General features: G+C 39.1%; 2 protein-coding genes across 3 annotated transcripts in view; both read left to right on the top strand.

The window, feature by feature from the left end:
- Positions 1-1,047: 1,047 nt before the first annotated feature.
- Positions 1,048-8,404, top strand: EbpIII (Ejaculatory bulb protein III). The gene is made up of 4 exons (XM_012371062.2): positions 1,048-1,206; positions 5,159-5,333; positions 6,758-6,852; positions 8,091-8,404. The coding sequence occupies exons 1-4, from the start codon at positions 1,201-1,203 to the stop codon at positions 8,190-8,192; spliced, it is 378 nt and encodes a 125-aa protein (XP_012226485.1). The 5' UTR covers positions 1,048-1,200; the 3' UTR covers positions 8,193-8,404.
- A 2,094-nt stretch (positions 8,405-10,498) lies between these two features.
- Positions 10,499-16,764, top strand: part of kek2 (kekkon 2) — a 130,682-nt gene continuing 124,416 nt past the window's right edge. For both annotated transcript variants that reach the window (XM_067357468.1, XM_067357479.1), the window contains exon 1: positions 10,499-12,438. The gene's annotated coding sequence lies outside the window, so the exon portion shown is untranslated. The remainder of the gene's footprint in view (positions 12,439-16,764) is intronic.

The raw sequence follows: 16,764 nt of genomic DNA on the forward strand, positions 1-16,764 counted from the left end.
CTCATTTGACAGTTGTTTCTACAAATAACAAGTAGAATATATATATAACATTTTGCATACAATTTTTTATTATGTTATATAATTTCGATGGAAATTATAAAAATTGCGCGCGAGAAACGTGAGGAGCGCGATACCGATTTCAACAGAAAAATTCACAAACCATTTTTTTTAACGAAAACATATTTATATAATTTTTATGGCAAACGTAGTATTATTTTACTTTATTATTATTATTATTACAGCCCTTTGTTACATGGCGATACGTAATACCCATAACGATTAATGCGGAGTTTCGGTACAACGTTACTCAAATTTGTGTTGCGTCCCATTGCGAATTAGTTCGAGCAACAACACACATGTATGTACATCTTCGAAAGGATGCATCATCGATTACGGACTGCACGCAAACTCTTATGCATTGCGTGCCGTGCGGCTTGCGCAATAGTAAACTTACGAGGCCTGATTTTTTCGCGCGAGTCCGCCTGTTTTTCGCGCGGCTACCGGAACGGAAGCAATAATTCGCCCGCCGACCGGCCGGCGGACAAAGTTAACGAGGTACGAGAGCGCACGCCCGTTAACTTAACGCCGGCCAAATATTATTTTTGCAATTGCCGCTGAATCCCGCTAACGAGCCCCGCGCTCTCGTGCAAAAGCGCTGACGTTCTCTCGCCCCTCTAATGTCTCGCGCAAAATTCTCCCGCGATCGCCGTGACGAAACGCCGTTAATCCGTCGTGACTCCGTGATTTTTTTCACGATAAATATCTCGAGAACCTCGAGTCCCGACTCGAGGGGGAATCCTCGAGGGGGCGAAAATTACTGACCGTAATAAGCGAAAAATAATTTTTTTCCCTCGTTTTTCATTAAAAGTTAAAGACCTTCGTGATGAAACGCAAATAGCATTAAAGCCGACCGTACGCGAGAGCTAGCAAAACTTTCGAATCGATTCCAGAAACTCCCTATATACCGACCAATATTTACACAAGACAGTGATATGCGTACATCGCGAGGCGTACATTTGAGATTTACACATCTGTGACGTTTTCTCGCACCATCCTTCGTCCGTCTTCTTTGCGGGAACGCGAGGGGAGTCGCGTGAGTAAGACTGATTCGACGAATTCAGTGTCTAACCAATCGGGGACCAGGTATAAAACAGCTGATCGTCGTGGCCGTCAGCATCAGTAGCCTAACTCCGCTCGAACATGAAGGTAAGCAGAATTCTTTCCACTGTCCACTTTCGAACTTTTGTGTCCTTGCTTTTTTTATCTACTTATCTTTGTAACATCCTTTGTAATCCTCCCTTTAACTTCTTTTTTATTGTAATGACATTTTTGTCTCCTGTGTCCTTTTTACGCGCATTCGATTATCCCGTCTGCTTTTTCCTTTCGGATTCGCGAACAGTAACTTGGTTCAATGCGTTGCTAATTGTGAATGTAATTTTATTACGTTAGTTTTTACGAAGCTATCGGAAAACTTTTACGTTGATTTTTACAGAGAATGTGTGATACAGAAACAGAGAAGTGTTAATTTTTTTGTAGTATTTCAAAAGAATATATGTGTAACAGAATAGAAATTACACGTGGTTTCGATTCGACAATTAATTTTTTTAGTGATATTATCATTTCTTTTCTGATTACAGATATCAGATATTTTAAATCTACGTTCTCTAAATTGTTATTATAACTCTGAATATTTTTGAATTTTCTGAAATATTATCTTTTTAAATTACAATTTATCAATACTTGAATTCGTGAATTTAATTTACAATATATTTTTTGAATGACTTCTATTTCTTTTTTATGAGAATCGCACAGACACTAATTGCCATCTTATTCGGCGAAAATCCGACCCTTAGAGACTGTAAGTGAATAATGCAGCGCAAGTTCTTCAGTGCATCGAGGCTGTTTCACGTCGTTAACGACCTTGGAGACCGTTTAAGGGTCTCTTATAGTGATTCAACGTTTGTCTTCTTGTACATCCTCGCAAAAATTCGTACGTTAATGCGCCGCTAAACGCGCGCGCGTACGTTTTTGCCGACTTCCACGCGCCTCCCGGTGCGCGCTCTCAAATCGCGTGAGTCGCGGGTTGCGTCGAAACGAGGTAAAATTTCTTCACGAGAGTGAAAGGCGTCAGGAAGTATTGCTCGTGGAGACGGCAATTGCGTAATGACCTTTATGAACGTATGCATAAGTCTGCGAAGTTTTCTTTTCGTGTTGTCATTCCGAACGACAAGTTCTCCGTCTTATCCGATGAAACATTTTTATTCCCCTTTGACGAAACTTTTAATAAACTATTGATTTGCTACTGCGCGGAAAAAAAGAATTTTGCAGCGAAATTGTTGTTGCCATTGCATATTAGATGTGATAGCGAAAAAATTTTGCTACACGAAGAAAATTTATATCCAAAATTACTATGTATGGTAGTAGCCGCGGACCATGAAAAAATTATAAAAATTTGTACTATGTTTTTCACATAATGGCCATAGTATTTAAACTTATAATTTCTCTTATAGTTCGCGACTACTGTATCATAATAATTTTTCATATAAAATTTTTTCCTCTCTTCGTGTATCATAATTAATTTTTCTCTCAATATATCAGCAAATCCGTTTTTTTTTTTGGTAAAATAAATAAATTTTGCTGGATATTTGTTTATAAAGACACATTAATTTGCTGTTACAATAAAATAATTTAATATTTGCAGACGTAGCAAAATTATTTTCTGCAAATAAAATTAGTATCCGTAATAAATCTTTATATAATAAACTAACACGCTTTGCTACGATAGCGTAAAACTGCTGTGTCAGCGAGTTCTTTTTTTCCGTGTGTCGATAATAAAATGTTAGATTTAAATTAAATCAATTAGTTTTAATATTTTAACAAACTTTGATAGAATTATCATAGTGGAAATTTTTCGAAGTTGCAAATTTGTTGCAGAAAGATTATTGTTGATACGCGATACAATTAGAGATGCTATATATCGATGTAGCTTTGTATGTTAAACGACATGTCACGACATTCTCTTCCTCTAAAAGGGCTAAATGTCTCTAGGCGAACCCACAGGACAACATCATTTTGGTCGCTGCCCTTTGCGCGCTTCGCCCTTCGCTAAAGTATAGTGGGTATCGCGTACTACAGCAGAGGTCTATTCTATACTAATTAACATCCTAACTAACTCTCCGGCATTAACCCGTTATGTACCAGCGCATATACAACCATCTGGTCGTAGTCTGCGGGAGTGAGGAATCCCTTCGCAACGAGTTTGAACTCCTATTCGTTGAAGGTGTTGTAACTTATGTTTTCGTCGGATTAAAGCATTGATTTTGCGAAGAAATCAAACCCAAAGCGGAAAATTAAATCTCTCGGTCTCCCTTTCTCGCGTGTTTATGAAAATTACTTGAAAAGTACAAATCTTTTTTACATACTTATCTCAACTTTACGAACTAAAGTATCACGCAAAATACAAGTTTCTTTCTTTTTTTCTTAAACTAGATAAATCTGCACTTTAATGTAATCAGTGATTGAATTGCATAAAGAAGTAGACGCGAAACTTTTACAGATTAAATCCGTTTTATAATTTATGAGGTGAGAACTTGTTTCTCTCTTCACCAAATTGGATTGAATAGTTCTCGTAGTTCAAGGTTTAGTCAATTTCTTGGATCTCCCGCGCGAAGCGTAGCAGTTAAACCGATATTTTGAAACTAGAACAATCAATGTCATTTTACGGCTCGCAGCTAAAAGGACGAGTGTCCTATATCCGAGCACGTGATATCCCTGTTCTTCTTTTACAGCGTAGCATTGATTGCTCCAGTTTCTTCGGGCGTAATGTTCGCACGTGAATCATCTGGATAATAATTTAAACTTGTTGACAACTAATTTAAATAATGTATCGACGCGGACTGATGCAAATTAATTATTTTAATGAAACATTTGGAAATCGGGTTATGGTACTTTTCAAAAAATAAGTAAATAAGATATCGGGTTCTCGCGTATTTTATGCAGCTCATATCGCAGTAACACGGCTTTGATGTTCCATGACGCACGAAGTGTCTCTTAACGCTCCGTGCAGACTCGCGTTTGAGAAAGCGTTTGACGCACTCTGTATAATTAAATTGATTTCTAAACGGAGTTCTCCGCGCTCTACACGTTCCATTGGCCGTCCGTTCTCGTCTTTACCTACTAATGAGGCGAGTGCGCGTGTACGCGAACGAGCGCGTCGTACGCTGCTTCTATTTTCCATAAGCCTGTAGGGGGTCCAGTATATTCCCTATTTTCGCTGGGCCTAGAGGAATTTCCATAGAATCATCGAACAGCATACACACGACCGCACGCGCGAGCGACGTATAACGTATGCACGCTCGTTGGTATTCATATCACGCGCTAAATACGGCCCGCACGCGATTTGGCGGCGTTTCGGCAACACGGCGATTGTCAACGCAGCCGGCTCGCAGTTCAGCCTGGCAAACATTTAACCAGTATGCACACTCGACATTTAACGTCCGGCAAGCGGGGAGGCCGTATTACCTTCTCCGACACTTTGTTCGCAGCCGATCGACGTATTTATGACCGTTGCGCGCGGTCTTTCGGATTCGCGTTTAGCCCGGAATTCCCGCGGGATCCATAACCGGAAAGCTTTCGTACTTCGTTCAATCCTCTCGCATATTGCGCGCAGATACTGAGCGCATACATCGGGATGCTATAATATATCTAGATTTCCGTATATTTTTTTTTCATATTCTAAAAAGATTTTTAATTTTACGATCGTACTTCGTTCAATCCTCGTCGACGTTGCCCGCTATCATCCGCGGATAAACATCGGGATGTTGTTTTAAATATTAGATTGATACAAAAGGTTTATCGTATTTGTTTAGCAAAATTGAAGACAAAAGTACAGGTTTTCAAATTAATTTTTATTAATCAAAACAGTCGCCATTGTTTCAATACATTTTTTCCATTTAAAAACAAGTTTTCATACGCTTGATTTAAAAAATGCTTAAAAATGAAAATCAGTAATTTTATTTAAAATAGACCTTTTTATGGAAAAGCGATAAACCATTTGCATCAATTTAACATATTTTGATTTTCAGTACATTCTTTCATGCCTAAAATAATTTGGTACATTCTTTCATGCCTAAAATAATTTGGTAAATATTCTATCTAGATTCTAGTTCTTTTCCTCTTCGTGGTAGCCTGCGTTTTGGCGGAGGATAAATACACGACCAAGTATGACAATGTCGATTTAGACACGATTTTAGAGAGCGACCGTTTGCTTAAAAACTACATAAACTGCTTGCTGGAAAAAGGAAACTGCACTCCCGATGGCAAAGAGTTGAAAGGTAAGCCCATAAAAAATTTTATCACTATTTTTTTTATCTCTATATTCTTCATATTTTTTTCGTTATCATTGGACTTTGATTTAAATATTAATATTGATTCAATATTATGTTAATGCTGTTATTAATTATAATGTTAATGTAAATTTTACCTATCTATATATTTATTATATTATGTTCACATTACTATGCTTATAATTGTATACATTTATAATTCACTTTATAGAAAATACAGTTTGTTTAATAAAATGTAACAATGAAAATATGGTAACGAGAAGCGAATCCGTAACTATAGAACGTATCTGATGTCCGCACGTCTCGTATGTGTCGTGATAATGTGGCAAAATATACGCGATAAAATGAGACCATAATGACGATCTTTCACGCGCTTTCTAATGCACGAGAGAATCAGCCTTGGCACTAATGGCCACCTCGTCGCGTCCCGTCGAAGGATGTGCTATGTGAGGTCGTATCGTTAACGGCGACGTACATATGTATGTACGAAGCGCGCGCGTATATTGCTTCAGTCGCAGATATGAATAATACGCTATAGCGGTTGTATAACGCCAAGGAGATTTCGGCAAAAAGTACCCGGTTGACGGCGAGACATTTGCGTGTACATATATTTGCGGTTAGCAACGTGAGCGACGAATATGTCAATTTTTTAGGGCGAAAATTTTGCTCGCAAACGTTTCGCGAGCATTCTATTTCCATGTATAAAATATCGCATAAAGTTACGTAACCGTGCAAGGGTGAACTAGGAAGTTGTTATTTATCGGCACGTTTTTGCTAATTATATCCCGCGTATTTTGTATTAATTGCTCATCACGTAATTTATAACGTATTCGACTTTTTCCTCTCCGTTGGAGTCGCACTTTTATTGCTTTTTTTCTCTTTAGAATTTCTTTTTTTTCTGCGCGTGTTAACCTATCGTGAGAGAAAACGCGCGATGGACGGTAATACGTTATCCAGGATATATAGTCCTTGTCTCAGAAAATTCACGAGCGATATGCGCGGGTGTACGGCCAGCTGACCGGAGCAGCTGGTGCAAATGACGCGGGACGGCAAAAAAGCCGGAGCGAATGTCCTGCAGGACATCGCATATTCGAGAAATAACATACATTATTATGAACTCCGCCTTACAAAGAACCCAGTAGTAGAAACAGTCCGCGCGCATGGGAGGATTTATCTGTTCAAATATTCAACAAAGAAAAAAAAGAATCCAGCTGACGCTTCGGACTAAGAAAAGATCAAATTTCAAGTTTCAAAACAACTTCAATTGACAGCCTATAATTATAGCGAACTTCGTATATGGGCAGAGCGCATAAATAACAGTAATGAATATTGTAGTATTTAAGCAACACAAAGTTGCCGCAACCACGTCCCTGATCTGGATTCCTTTGTAATTTTCTTTATTTTTCTTTCAGCCCACCTTCCGGACGCGTTGACGACAGATTGCAGCAAGTGCAGCGAGAAGCAAAAGAAGGGCACCGAGAAGGTCATCCGGTATCTGGTCAACAAGGTACGCGCCCATACCGCCCGTCACTTTTCACCGGACTAATTAAACGCGGTGCCGCGTAATGAGTTGATGCCGGAGGGAGGAGAACGCTTGGGGAATACGTCGAGCCAGTTTAAATGCCGCGGAACTAGTTTGACTTTCACACAGAGAGGCGGGTTAACCCTCTTTGTCGAGTGATGGTGACTGTGGGTCTTACGACAGCGGTAGGGGGGGAGGGGGGTGTTCTCCCGATTGCGAACCGCGCCCGGAAAACTTTCCCGTAGTCAAATAATTTAACAGTGATGTAAATTCCGCCACCCCTTCGATTCACGCAGCCCTTCTTCGAAAACCGATTTCACCCCCGATCGGACGGCAGTCGCTTGAATCGCTCCAGAAGAGTTTCAATCCGGTTCATCTTCAATCTATTGTATTTCGCGCCGGTTCCTCTTTCTCGGAGTACTAAACATATTTTTATATCGAACATGACGATTTAAAGCGCTTTAAGGCTTCTGATCTCCGCAATTCCCAGTCAAATTGGAATTTGACGTTAGAAGGGAGAGATCGTGTTAAATTTTTTCTTACATTATACGTCAAAATAAAATTGGATTTTTGTACGTCATTTGCTTATATTTGATAGTATAAATTGATGAACTATATCTCGAAAACTCTCTTTTTGCTTCGTAGATTGATAACCAGTTGTAAATCTTAATCAATTGTCGCCAGGTATATTTTTATCGAAAATATAGAAACATACGAGTTGTATTATACATGCATTTACCAATTCAGGAAAATAAAAATGAGAATTTTCGGTATTTTCACCAATTTATATTGTCAAACAGTCAGGTGACGGTATGAGAAAAAAACTAATTTATTTCAGCATATTCTGTAAGAAAAAATGCACATGACTTTTTATGTCATAATTAAATATAATTGTAATAAGAAAATATAATCTTTAAGTTTATACAAAAACTTTACTTTTAAATGTGTAAAATTTTATCTATAAAATTATTGTGACTTTCATATTTTTACAATGATATATTATTGGTTCAATAATTTTAATCAAACTTTAAGATATTGCTTTAGCAGCGAGTATTTTCTACGATTTCCAATATAAAGTGTTAAAATGAGAGAAGTGAATGGGAAAATTTCTAGAATATGAGACTCCACAAATCTTATATGAATATAGTTATACATGCGATCTTGTAAATTTTTTATTGTGTGAACAGAAGGTGGCTTATTCGATTTTTTCCATTTTATTTCAGAAACCGGAAAGCTGGGAGCAACTTAAGAAAAAGTACGATCCCACTGGCCAATACAGTGCCAAGTATGTAGACGAGGCGAAGAAGCAGGGAATAAATGTGTGAATAATTTAGATTCTCATCTCGTTGAATAGAACATCGAGAAATCTATCCTCTTTTTTCTTTTCTTTACACTGTTTGAATCAAATAAATCCATCCAAATCAAATGAATTTAAATAAATTATTTGTAAGCTTTTTATTTTTTTTTGATAGAAATTTAAAAGCTTTGTAAAACATGTACGTTATTAAATATTATAATAAATAATAATTGATTAAGATTGTAAAAGAAAGTTATTACGATGGAATTATCGGAGCGAGTACTATAATTATTGTCATTGATTTATGTCCGCGGTAATTTCCTTCGTCTTTGTCTCTTCACCCGTCTTTGTCTTGATGGGCAAACAGCGTTTGTACACTAGTCACGGTCGGCAATAATATATTTCTGGATTCCGTGCGCCTCTTCTCTCCCCGAAAGCAGTTCGACACTTCGGGAAGAGATAAATCCAGGCACAATGCCCGAGAAAAGTTCCCCGGCCGAAGTTTGAGGTCCGAACGTCGCCCTTGAGACCGTGCCTCGCTTAATTTCCTGACGCTGTCCAATACGAAATATATGTGCGCATACGCGGCATAGCTTCGCTGTTCGAAACCCGCCGGAAACCGACGGCGATTTTGTATTTCCATCGTCCTACATCGGAGGACCGAGTGAAACGTACCAACCCACCACTCGAGAAACCTCCGCCCATTCCAAAGCCGCCAGCTCAGAGAACCGTATTTCATCGTCATGAAACAAGAACATCGGACGATAATCGATACCGTTCAGTCAGGTAACGACCAGAGTCAACTCCTTGGCGAGACTGAGTTATCAAAGTTGCATAAGGACTAACGAGAGCGACTTCGCACGCGGCGCGTGTTTGCTTATGGATTAAGTTCGATCATTTCAGCTCAGATTCGGATTCGCGGTGTTCCTCCGCCTACGCGAATAAAGATTTCAAGCGCGAGAGAATTAAAATTTGCTTTGTCTGGTTTATTTTTAACATTGTCCTTGTCTCTCACACACACATTATTAAATTAGACAAGTTAATGATTGACCGGAAATTGTATCGACCAACCGATAAACATTTGAGGCATCTGCGCGAATGACGATTTAAAACGAATGAAGTAAAGTGAGAAACACTAAAGTTTGCTCCGTACTTGTTTTCGACACTATGATTTTTGTGCTAATCCTTCCCAGTTCTTTACACGTTATTAAATTAAAGAAGTTAAAGGTTGACCGAGAGACGTGCCGACAAGTATACATGCATAACTAATTACTCCCTTCGTTGCACTTCCTTCGCCACACCCTTCCACTCCCCCGCCCCGGGACGGGGAACTTTGCCGACGACGTGCGCGTTAAATATGTAAATGAATTACGAGATTAGTGTATAGTCGACTTAAGCAGTCGATTTAAATGCACCACGACGGACGGACGGACGGACGGACGGAAGGTGCGAGACGGAAGGTATCGAGGGTCACTCAGGCGATCGGAATCGCGCAAATCGAGAGGGAAATTTTGCGACGGCGCGACTCGAGAGGGAAAATTTGCGGCGGCTCGGTAAAGTCGAAAATTCAATCTCAGCGTGCCCCGCCACTTGACAAGAATTCTCCTGCTCTCTCTTACACTCCCTTCCTTCCCCGCCGTCGGATTGAAAATCCGAATATAGTCGTTTCGGCGGGCACTCGTAGGAAATCGGGATTTCAGGACTTCAACAGGTTGGGAATTCCACACGCATCCTTTGAAGCACCTATCGATAGTGCCACCTGATCGGTCCCCAACCCACTCTGCCCTTGTTAAACAGGAAATTACAGTCGGTGAATTGCGACTCGCGTCCACGATGTATTTGTTGACCGAATTGATAGGGAAATCGTATTTGCTACGCATGCAGGATGTGTCGGATGTGAGAGATATCATTTTGCGAATAATAAGCGACGGAGTTGAGGAAAATACCGCAGAAACCGCTCTAAAACAGCAGTGAGCTCGTCATTTGATGTTGAAACTGTTACGAATTAAACTTGCATAACGCGAATAATTTAGAAGCTCCGCGTTTAATTACAGAATTACTCAAATGCAATGACAATTTTACACGGAGGACGGAATTGTCCTTTGAATATCATCGATCGATTCCGCGCGTTCCAAGTATGAAAATACCGCGTTTGACGAATTCCAAATATTCTCTGTTTCGTATCAAGCATACCGAACTTACTGAAATTATCAGCGATGTCTGAATCAAAATTCTAATATTGTACCTGTAATATTGTATCTTATTATTTATTATTGCATTATTTAATTTTTTACATATAATTTCTCTTTCTCTCTTTCTTTTTTCTTACTGTATTAAAAATTTTTGTTTTACTGAATATATACAGCGCATTTTTGGTTAGTGATAATAACTTAACCTAACACATACCTGAGTATTTGTAATAATGTTGCATCGTGAAATGTTGTTGCAATAAAAAGCAGCAGACAATTGTAAACAAGGTAAGCCGACAGGACAGTGTAGTGCATTCAGCAGTAGCAGTCGCTCGTCTAACAGTGTCAAAATTTCTCGTACGCAAATGGAGATATCAGATAACTGTAAAGCGATGATATCTCTCAGAGTAGTATCTCACGATGCTTTGAATTCCGTTAACTAGATAGTACAAGGATATGAAACCGAACACTGTGTGTGTGACGGAGAAACAAAATTTACTTAGGATTTAATCCATACTCCACTTAATTAATCGAATGTACGTGTGTGTGTTATGTTTTGATTCGCGCGTATTCAAAAAGAAAGACATTAGCATAGAATAGTTTACGAACATACCTGAGTCTTTTCCGGTGGCGCTAAAGAAGATTAAAACTAGCTGCATTCAGAGTGCGCCATTTCGCGTTAACGAATGTGTACGTAGCGTTTTATAATCCGCGATTTTTCAGGTGTTTCGAATAATCGGCAAATTATGATTTGAGTTTGCTATCAAGACGTCTTCTGTCTTAGAACTCTGCGGCGAAAGGAGACACAAAAGTAAGTATTTTGTAATCGCGGAATGATCCGGCCGAGACAATGCCATCCGCATAGTGCACTATAATCCGTGATTTCTCGTATATGCAAGGAAAAGTATTGAAAGAATCTGAACATCAAACTGTTTCCAAGCCATAAGATGCTATCGGTAAATCGAAATAAGACATATGCTTGTATATAATAAATTGCAATATTTGAAAATTATGGGTTAAGTTTGCTTTCGTGTAAAAAATAGCGCGAATACAAGCGCCCTCAAAAGGAAATTAACCAAAGCTTATCATCTTGCATTAGTTGGTACGTCTGTACGCGTAATATTCCTAATCCGATATTTTCAAAAGTGCGGGAAAGAATATTGAAAGACTCTGGCACAAGAGTATTACCGAGCTGTTTTCTGTCATAGAAAAGTGCGAAATCTCCTCGAAAAGTGCGAAATTCTCTCAGAAAGAATGAAAACGAGTATATGTGAGTACATTGCAATATTTTAAAACCGTAAAATGATTTAGCCAATGCGACCGAGTATATAGATAGCATCTTTCGTACATAATCCACGGTTTGTAAGGCAGATGTAACGAAAAATATTGAAAGATTCTGATATGAAATTGTTTCCGAATCACTTGCTACTACGAGATGCTATCGGGAAAAAGTTGAAATAAGACGCGTGTATATATCGCGGATATATCGTGATTTTGAAATCATGGGTTAGATTCGCTGTTGTGCGAAGGGAAGCGCGAATCCGAGCGCCTCTGACGGAGAACAAGGTTAGTTGAGATGACATATTCAAAGTGTATTGCATCCATATAGGTTAACTTGTGTACGCACCGTGCTTTATAACTTGTTATTTGCTACGTATGCTTCGAAAAATATTGGAAGATGCTGATACGAAACTGCTTTCGCATAGTTTTTTGCCGAAATATCATCGAGAAGCCGTAATAAATATCATCGATAAAACGTAAATGTGAGGGTATGTTAATTCTGTTTCCGCATTGATAGCTCGAGCTTGAACATAAAAACATTTTAGTCGAAATTAGTCGAAAATACGTCCAAAATATATCGTGTTGTGCCAATTAACGTCCGTAGTATTAGATGTTTCGCGAATGTTTACGCGAGTGCAAAGAAAAACAGGAATGTAGCGCGAAAACAAGTGTGCAACTATTCCGGGAGCTTCTACGGATCAACGAGGCTGATCTACCTTGTGGACGGGTGAACGTGAGACGTTGTCGTCATTCATCAGATGCAACGGGTACAGCGGATGCACAGGAATGCTTGCAACGGGCCATGTAAGTAGATATGTAAACATTTTTCTATTTTTTTTTAGAAATGGTGGCGGTTTTCAATTGAAATTTACATAACCTATTTAGGGAAATTTCGCGTTCGATAAAGCCCTTGTGTATGACAATTTGCATAAAAGTAAAATGCCATAAAAATGTGGGACAGTTTTGCGCAAGGTTTGACGAGTCCCTTGCGAGCTGTGTAAAAATAAAAGTTTTATAACAAAATTATGCATGTAATTATACGTATAATTCTCTGAGAATTCATTCAAATTTGTATATAAATGGAATTTTAATAGCACAATTTAATTTGGTATTAATTAGTTTACAATTAAAAAATGTATAATGTAAAAAATTAGTAAAAATAATTTTTTTCGAGGGTTTTATTTAAAAAAAAAAAAAATTTTTATTCTATGTTTTATCGCAACTGCAAAAGTCTTGACATTTCAGTATTAACCAATGTATTTGAATATTAAACAACATATTTCATTATTAATTGATATAGAAATTAATTAATTCTATAATATTAATTAATCATAATTGTAATATAATATAATTACAATTAATTAATCATATAGAAGCAAGATTTCTAAAGAACATATGTTAACTATGTATTCAGTAAAATAAAAAATTGGTTTTATACATATATAATTATTAGAAACATTTGATTTTTTTTATGTTTTATCACGAGTTCAGATATATTTTTTAAGCATAATATTAACGCAAAAAATTAATCTGCGAAAGTATCGATGCGATTCAATCATGTGCCCAGAATTTTAGTAGTACAAGACTGCCATATATGCGTCCGGCTTAATATATGTATTCGCGGCTATATCCTGTCATCTAGTCGGCCGCATACTGCCGGCTTTATCTACTAACCAAAGCACCCATTCCTGTAATTAGATATTTAAGGGCGCGTTACAGCGCGATCGATTTCACGAGTATCACCATGCCATCAACTCGGCTGAATTCCCATCGAGAGCTACGTAGCGGGGTATTACTGTAGAGTAAATCACATTTCGCTTATCCATTAATTCCAAACCTGCTGTCATTAAAATATGACGAAAGTAATATTTGTTATTCACAAATATGACGGCAAATGCGAAAATTATATTTTTTTTATTTTAATTCTTTTATTATGCATTCTGTCAAATCATTGGACATTTAAATCCTTAAATCGTTATATCTTGAGATTTCCGGATAGATTTCATTTTAGATTTCGAGATACTCGCTTTCTAAAATATTTTATCTCTAAAAATTGAATATTTTTAGGTAAAGAAATGCACTTTTTCAAAATAAAGAAATGCATGAAGCAAAGTCACGTTTTAAATTTCAAAGGTCTCCGATCGGCTAAGAGTTAAAACGTCCTTCACTTCCTGATCCTCGCGTAGGTACTGGGATAAGCCTCGCCACGTATGCTGACCTTTCATTGCCGAGATAGGTCGGCTTCGTTACGTTGTCCAGCTGACACGGCCGTTTCTGTAATTAGAATTTCCATTTCCATCCACTCCGCTCGTTCTCTTCCCCCCCCCCCCTCTCTCGCTCAGTGTTTTTACTTCTGTTTACATTTTCATGTCTGTAGAAACGGTTTTACCCCTGTATGCGCGCGTGCGCGTGTTTCTCGCACACTTCCGCTCACCGTTTACGAAGAAACCCGTGACGTTAACGCGCTCCCATAAGCTCGCTTTCAGGCACCGGCTTTGGTAACGACTCTTAATCCACGAGAACGTTAATCTGTTTCTTATGCGCTCGTGCTTGCGTCCGCTCCCGTAAATCCCGCCGTTGTAACGCGGCCCGTATCAGCCTGTGAAATTCCAAGTTGCGCCGCGCGACGTCTGCATGCTTATAAAAAGTTTTACGCGCAAAGTTTGGACTTTGATTACGAGTATTTCCGCCGAATTTAGAGTCCCCGGAACAATCTGAAATTTCCAATGTTCATCAATACAGATTGGACGGATAAAAGTTTCTACGCCGGGAGAAAAGAGTGTCGCGACTATTTCCTAAAAGAAGAATCTCGCCATGAATTATTTTATGGTGTGCTTAATCTCCGCAATTTGCATAATCTTTTAAAATTACGTTAATTTATCACACGGAGCGAAACTCGATCAACGTCGACGAAATCTCGCCGTTTGCCGCGTGCCGATGCATTATTTCCCCGTTTATTCGCTTAATCCCGCTACGGTTCATCCCGTGTTCTTGCGCCCGCGCCCGTGCTAAGGACTGACCGACGACGAACCTATCCCACGACGGATGGGCCTGATCTCCAATTTAGATCTCGATTTAGCGTTCTCTCGTCGTTGTGCACTGTGCGATGTTCCGACGTGAGATTAGGTGGTGTTCCGTCTTATGCACTGTATAGCGCCCGGGATTATAGGCTCTAAACGCATGGATACCGACGTTATGAGATGATACGTGTGTACACGCCGTGGCTTTGTCGTGTCCGCCGCCTGTCACAGCCATTCCCGTAATGGAACGTTCGCTTCGGATTGAGTTTGTCCATGGGTCTCTCTCGTGCAATCGAAATGTAAAAGGGAGATGCCACTTTTTTCGCCGTCTGTTCATTCCATTTCGGTTCTTCGTCCCGATTTTTCGCGGACGCGAACGCGTATAAAGAAATAATTGGAATTGCGTTTCGATGCTAGGAAGCTGTAAATTTATACATTTGTATATAACTTTGTCTAAAATTGTGTGCATAGCGTCTCTCGTATACAGTTAAAAAATACTCTAAAAAGTTTCAACAAAATATTTTTACGCTTATAGATATTCTATATTTATACTTATAAAAGTTATATAATTTATATTCAAAATATATAAAATCTATTAATATAATATAAGTGTAATATAAAACTACACGATTGATTTTATTATACGATAATTTTTCTTTTATATGTATATATTATAAAAAGATTAAATCCAGAGTAATTATAAAAAAATTAAATCAAATCATTGTAAAGTCTATTATATATATTTTTTCCAATATGAAGAATGTAATACCGATGTTCTGCGTTGTATTGTACGTATTAGCATTGTCGAGTTTAAAGTAAAAAAGAGGCAACGATATAGCTTTGTTACATTTATACGTTGCGAATCGCGACTTCCCTTCGACGATTATCGTTGCAACTCTGGATACGAATTGCGATACCGTTACACGGTCGAAACACTCGGCTCTCGGTACTTTAAAATGGAAATCCGATAGCGCGCAATACTCGCACGGTGGCTGAATCGAATTACAACAACATCGCGGCGTTTGATTCGCGCGCGCCGAGCAGATATTATGTATGCATATTTATGGAGATTTACGGCGGCGTGATTTGCGATCGGCGGCGGGCGAAACGATTGGCGATTTCTTCAATGGGAGAGAGATATCGTGGCAAATTGCGGTTCGCGTAATTAGCAAATTTGTAGTCGATTTGCAGATTTGACCAGTCACTAAATAGCGATAATTAATGCGGCTTCTACGTTATATTATAATATAAATATACGAACGTGCATTAGTCAACCCGCGCGCATTTCGATCTCGTTCACTGCGAAGTAAAATGCATATTTAATGACGTGCTCCAGTTTTTTCCCCCGCGTTGACTATATTTACGGTATTTAGACGACATTTCACGATACGTTGCGCATATCCCCGTTACATTTCCATGCGGTACCATCACGCCCGGATAATTCGCCGGTAGAATACGCGAGTACACGAGAATCACACGTGCAGATGCAACGCACGTGGATGCAGTCGCACGTAAATAGACGTCTGATCGTTAGTCGCGTCTCGCGTTCTCGAAATTAGGCGACGCCCGTCCTTCTGACTTCGCCCGCTTGTTTCCTGACCCGCGAGAGGAATGAGGTTTCGAGAGCAAAGGGGTAAGATAAAAAGCAGGGTCGACCCGCGAGTAATCGTGACAGTGGCCGGAAAGGGAAGAGATAATGCCGAGAAATCGTGCCCCGCCATTTATCTTATGCTTAAATTCGAGTTGAGTTCTTTATCTTTGTCATTCAACTTTCGGATACTTTTCTTTTGTCGCGACGGAAGTCGTAAGAAAGATTAAAATGACGTTATTTGTATTTAACAGTTTCGACGACGATAAATTTATTTGCCGCAGTGGTCTCGCCATGAATTTATTCGTTACGATGGATTCGCTCCCGGCCGCCATTCGTCTTTTGATCGCGGGATGTGATCCGGATACAGAATTCTTCAGACTTACTCTGGTTTACTCTGGTCACCCTTCCTTCGATCCCTTTCCTTTGCGCGGAACGAACACGATGATTGAGGCGACATCGGCGTCGCGCCATCGACGGCGACACCATCGAGCAGACTTTTTGTTACGAGAGAAAGAAGGG

This window comes from Linepithema humile, chromosome 1 (assembly GCF_040581485.1).
Source record: "Linepithema humile isolate Giens D197 chromosome 1, Lhum_UNIL_v1.0, whole genome shotgun sequence".
Lineage (NCBI taxonomy): Eukaryota > Metazoa > Arthropoda > Insecta > Hymenoptera > Formicidae > Linepithema > Linepithema humile.

What these genes read in the sequence shown, in the direction of transcription:
- EbpIII (XM_012371062.2), top strand. An exon ending in CGATGGCAAAGAGTTGAAAG is followed by an intron (nt 5,334 to 6,757) that starts GTAAGCCCATAA and finishes TTTTTCTTTCAG; the next exon opens with CCCACCTTCCGGACGCGTTG. An exon ending in TCCGGTATCTGGTCAACAAG is followed by an intron (nt 6,853 to 8,090) that starts GTACGCGCCCAT and finishes ATTTTATTTCAG; the next exon opens with AAACCGGAAAGCTGGGAGCA.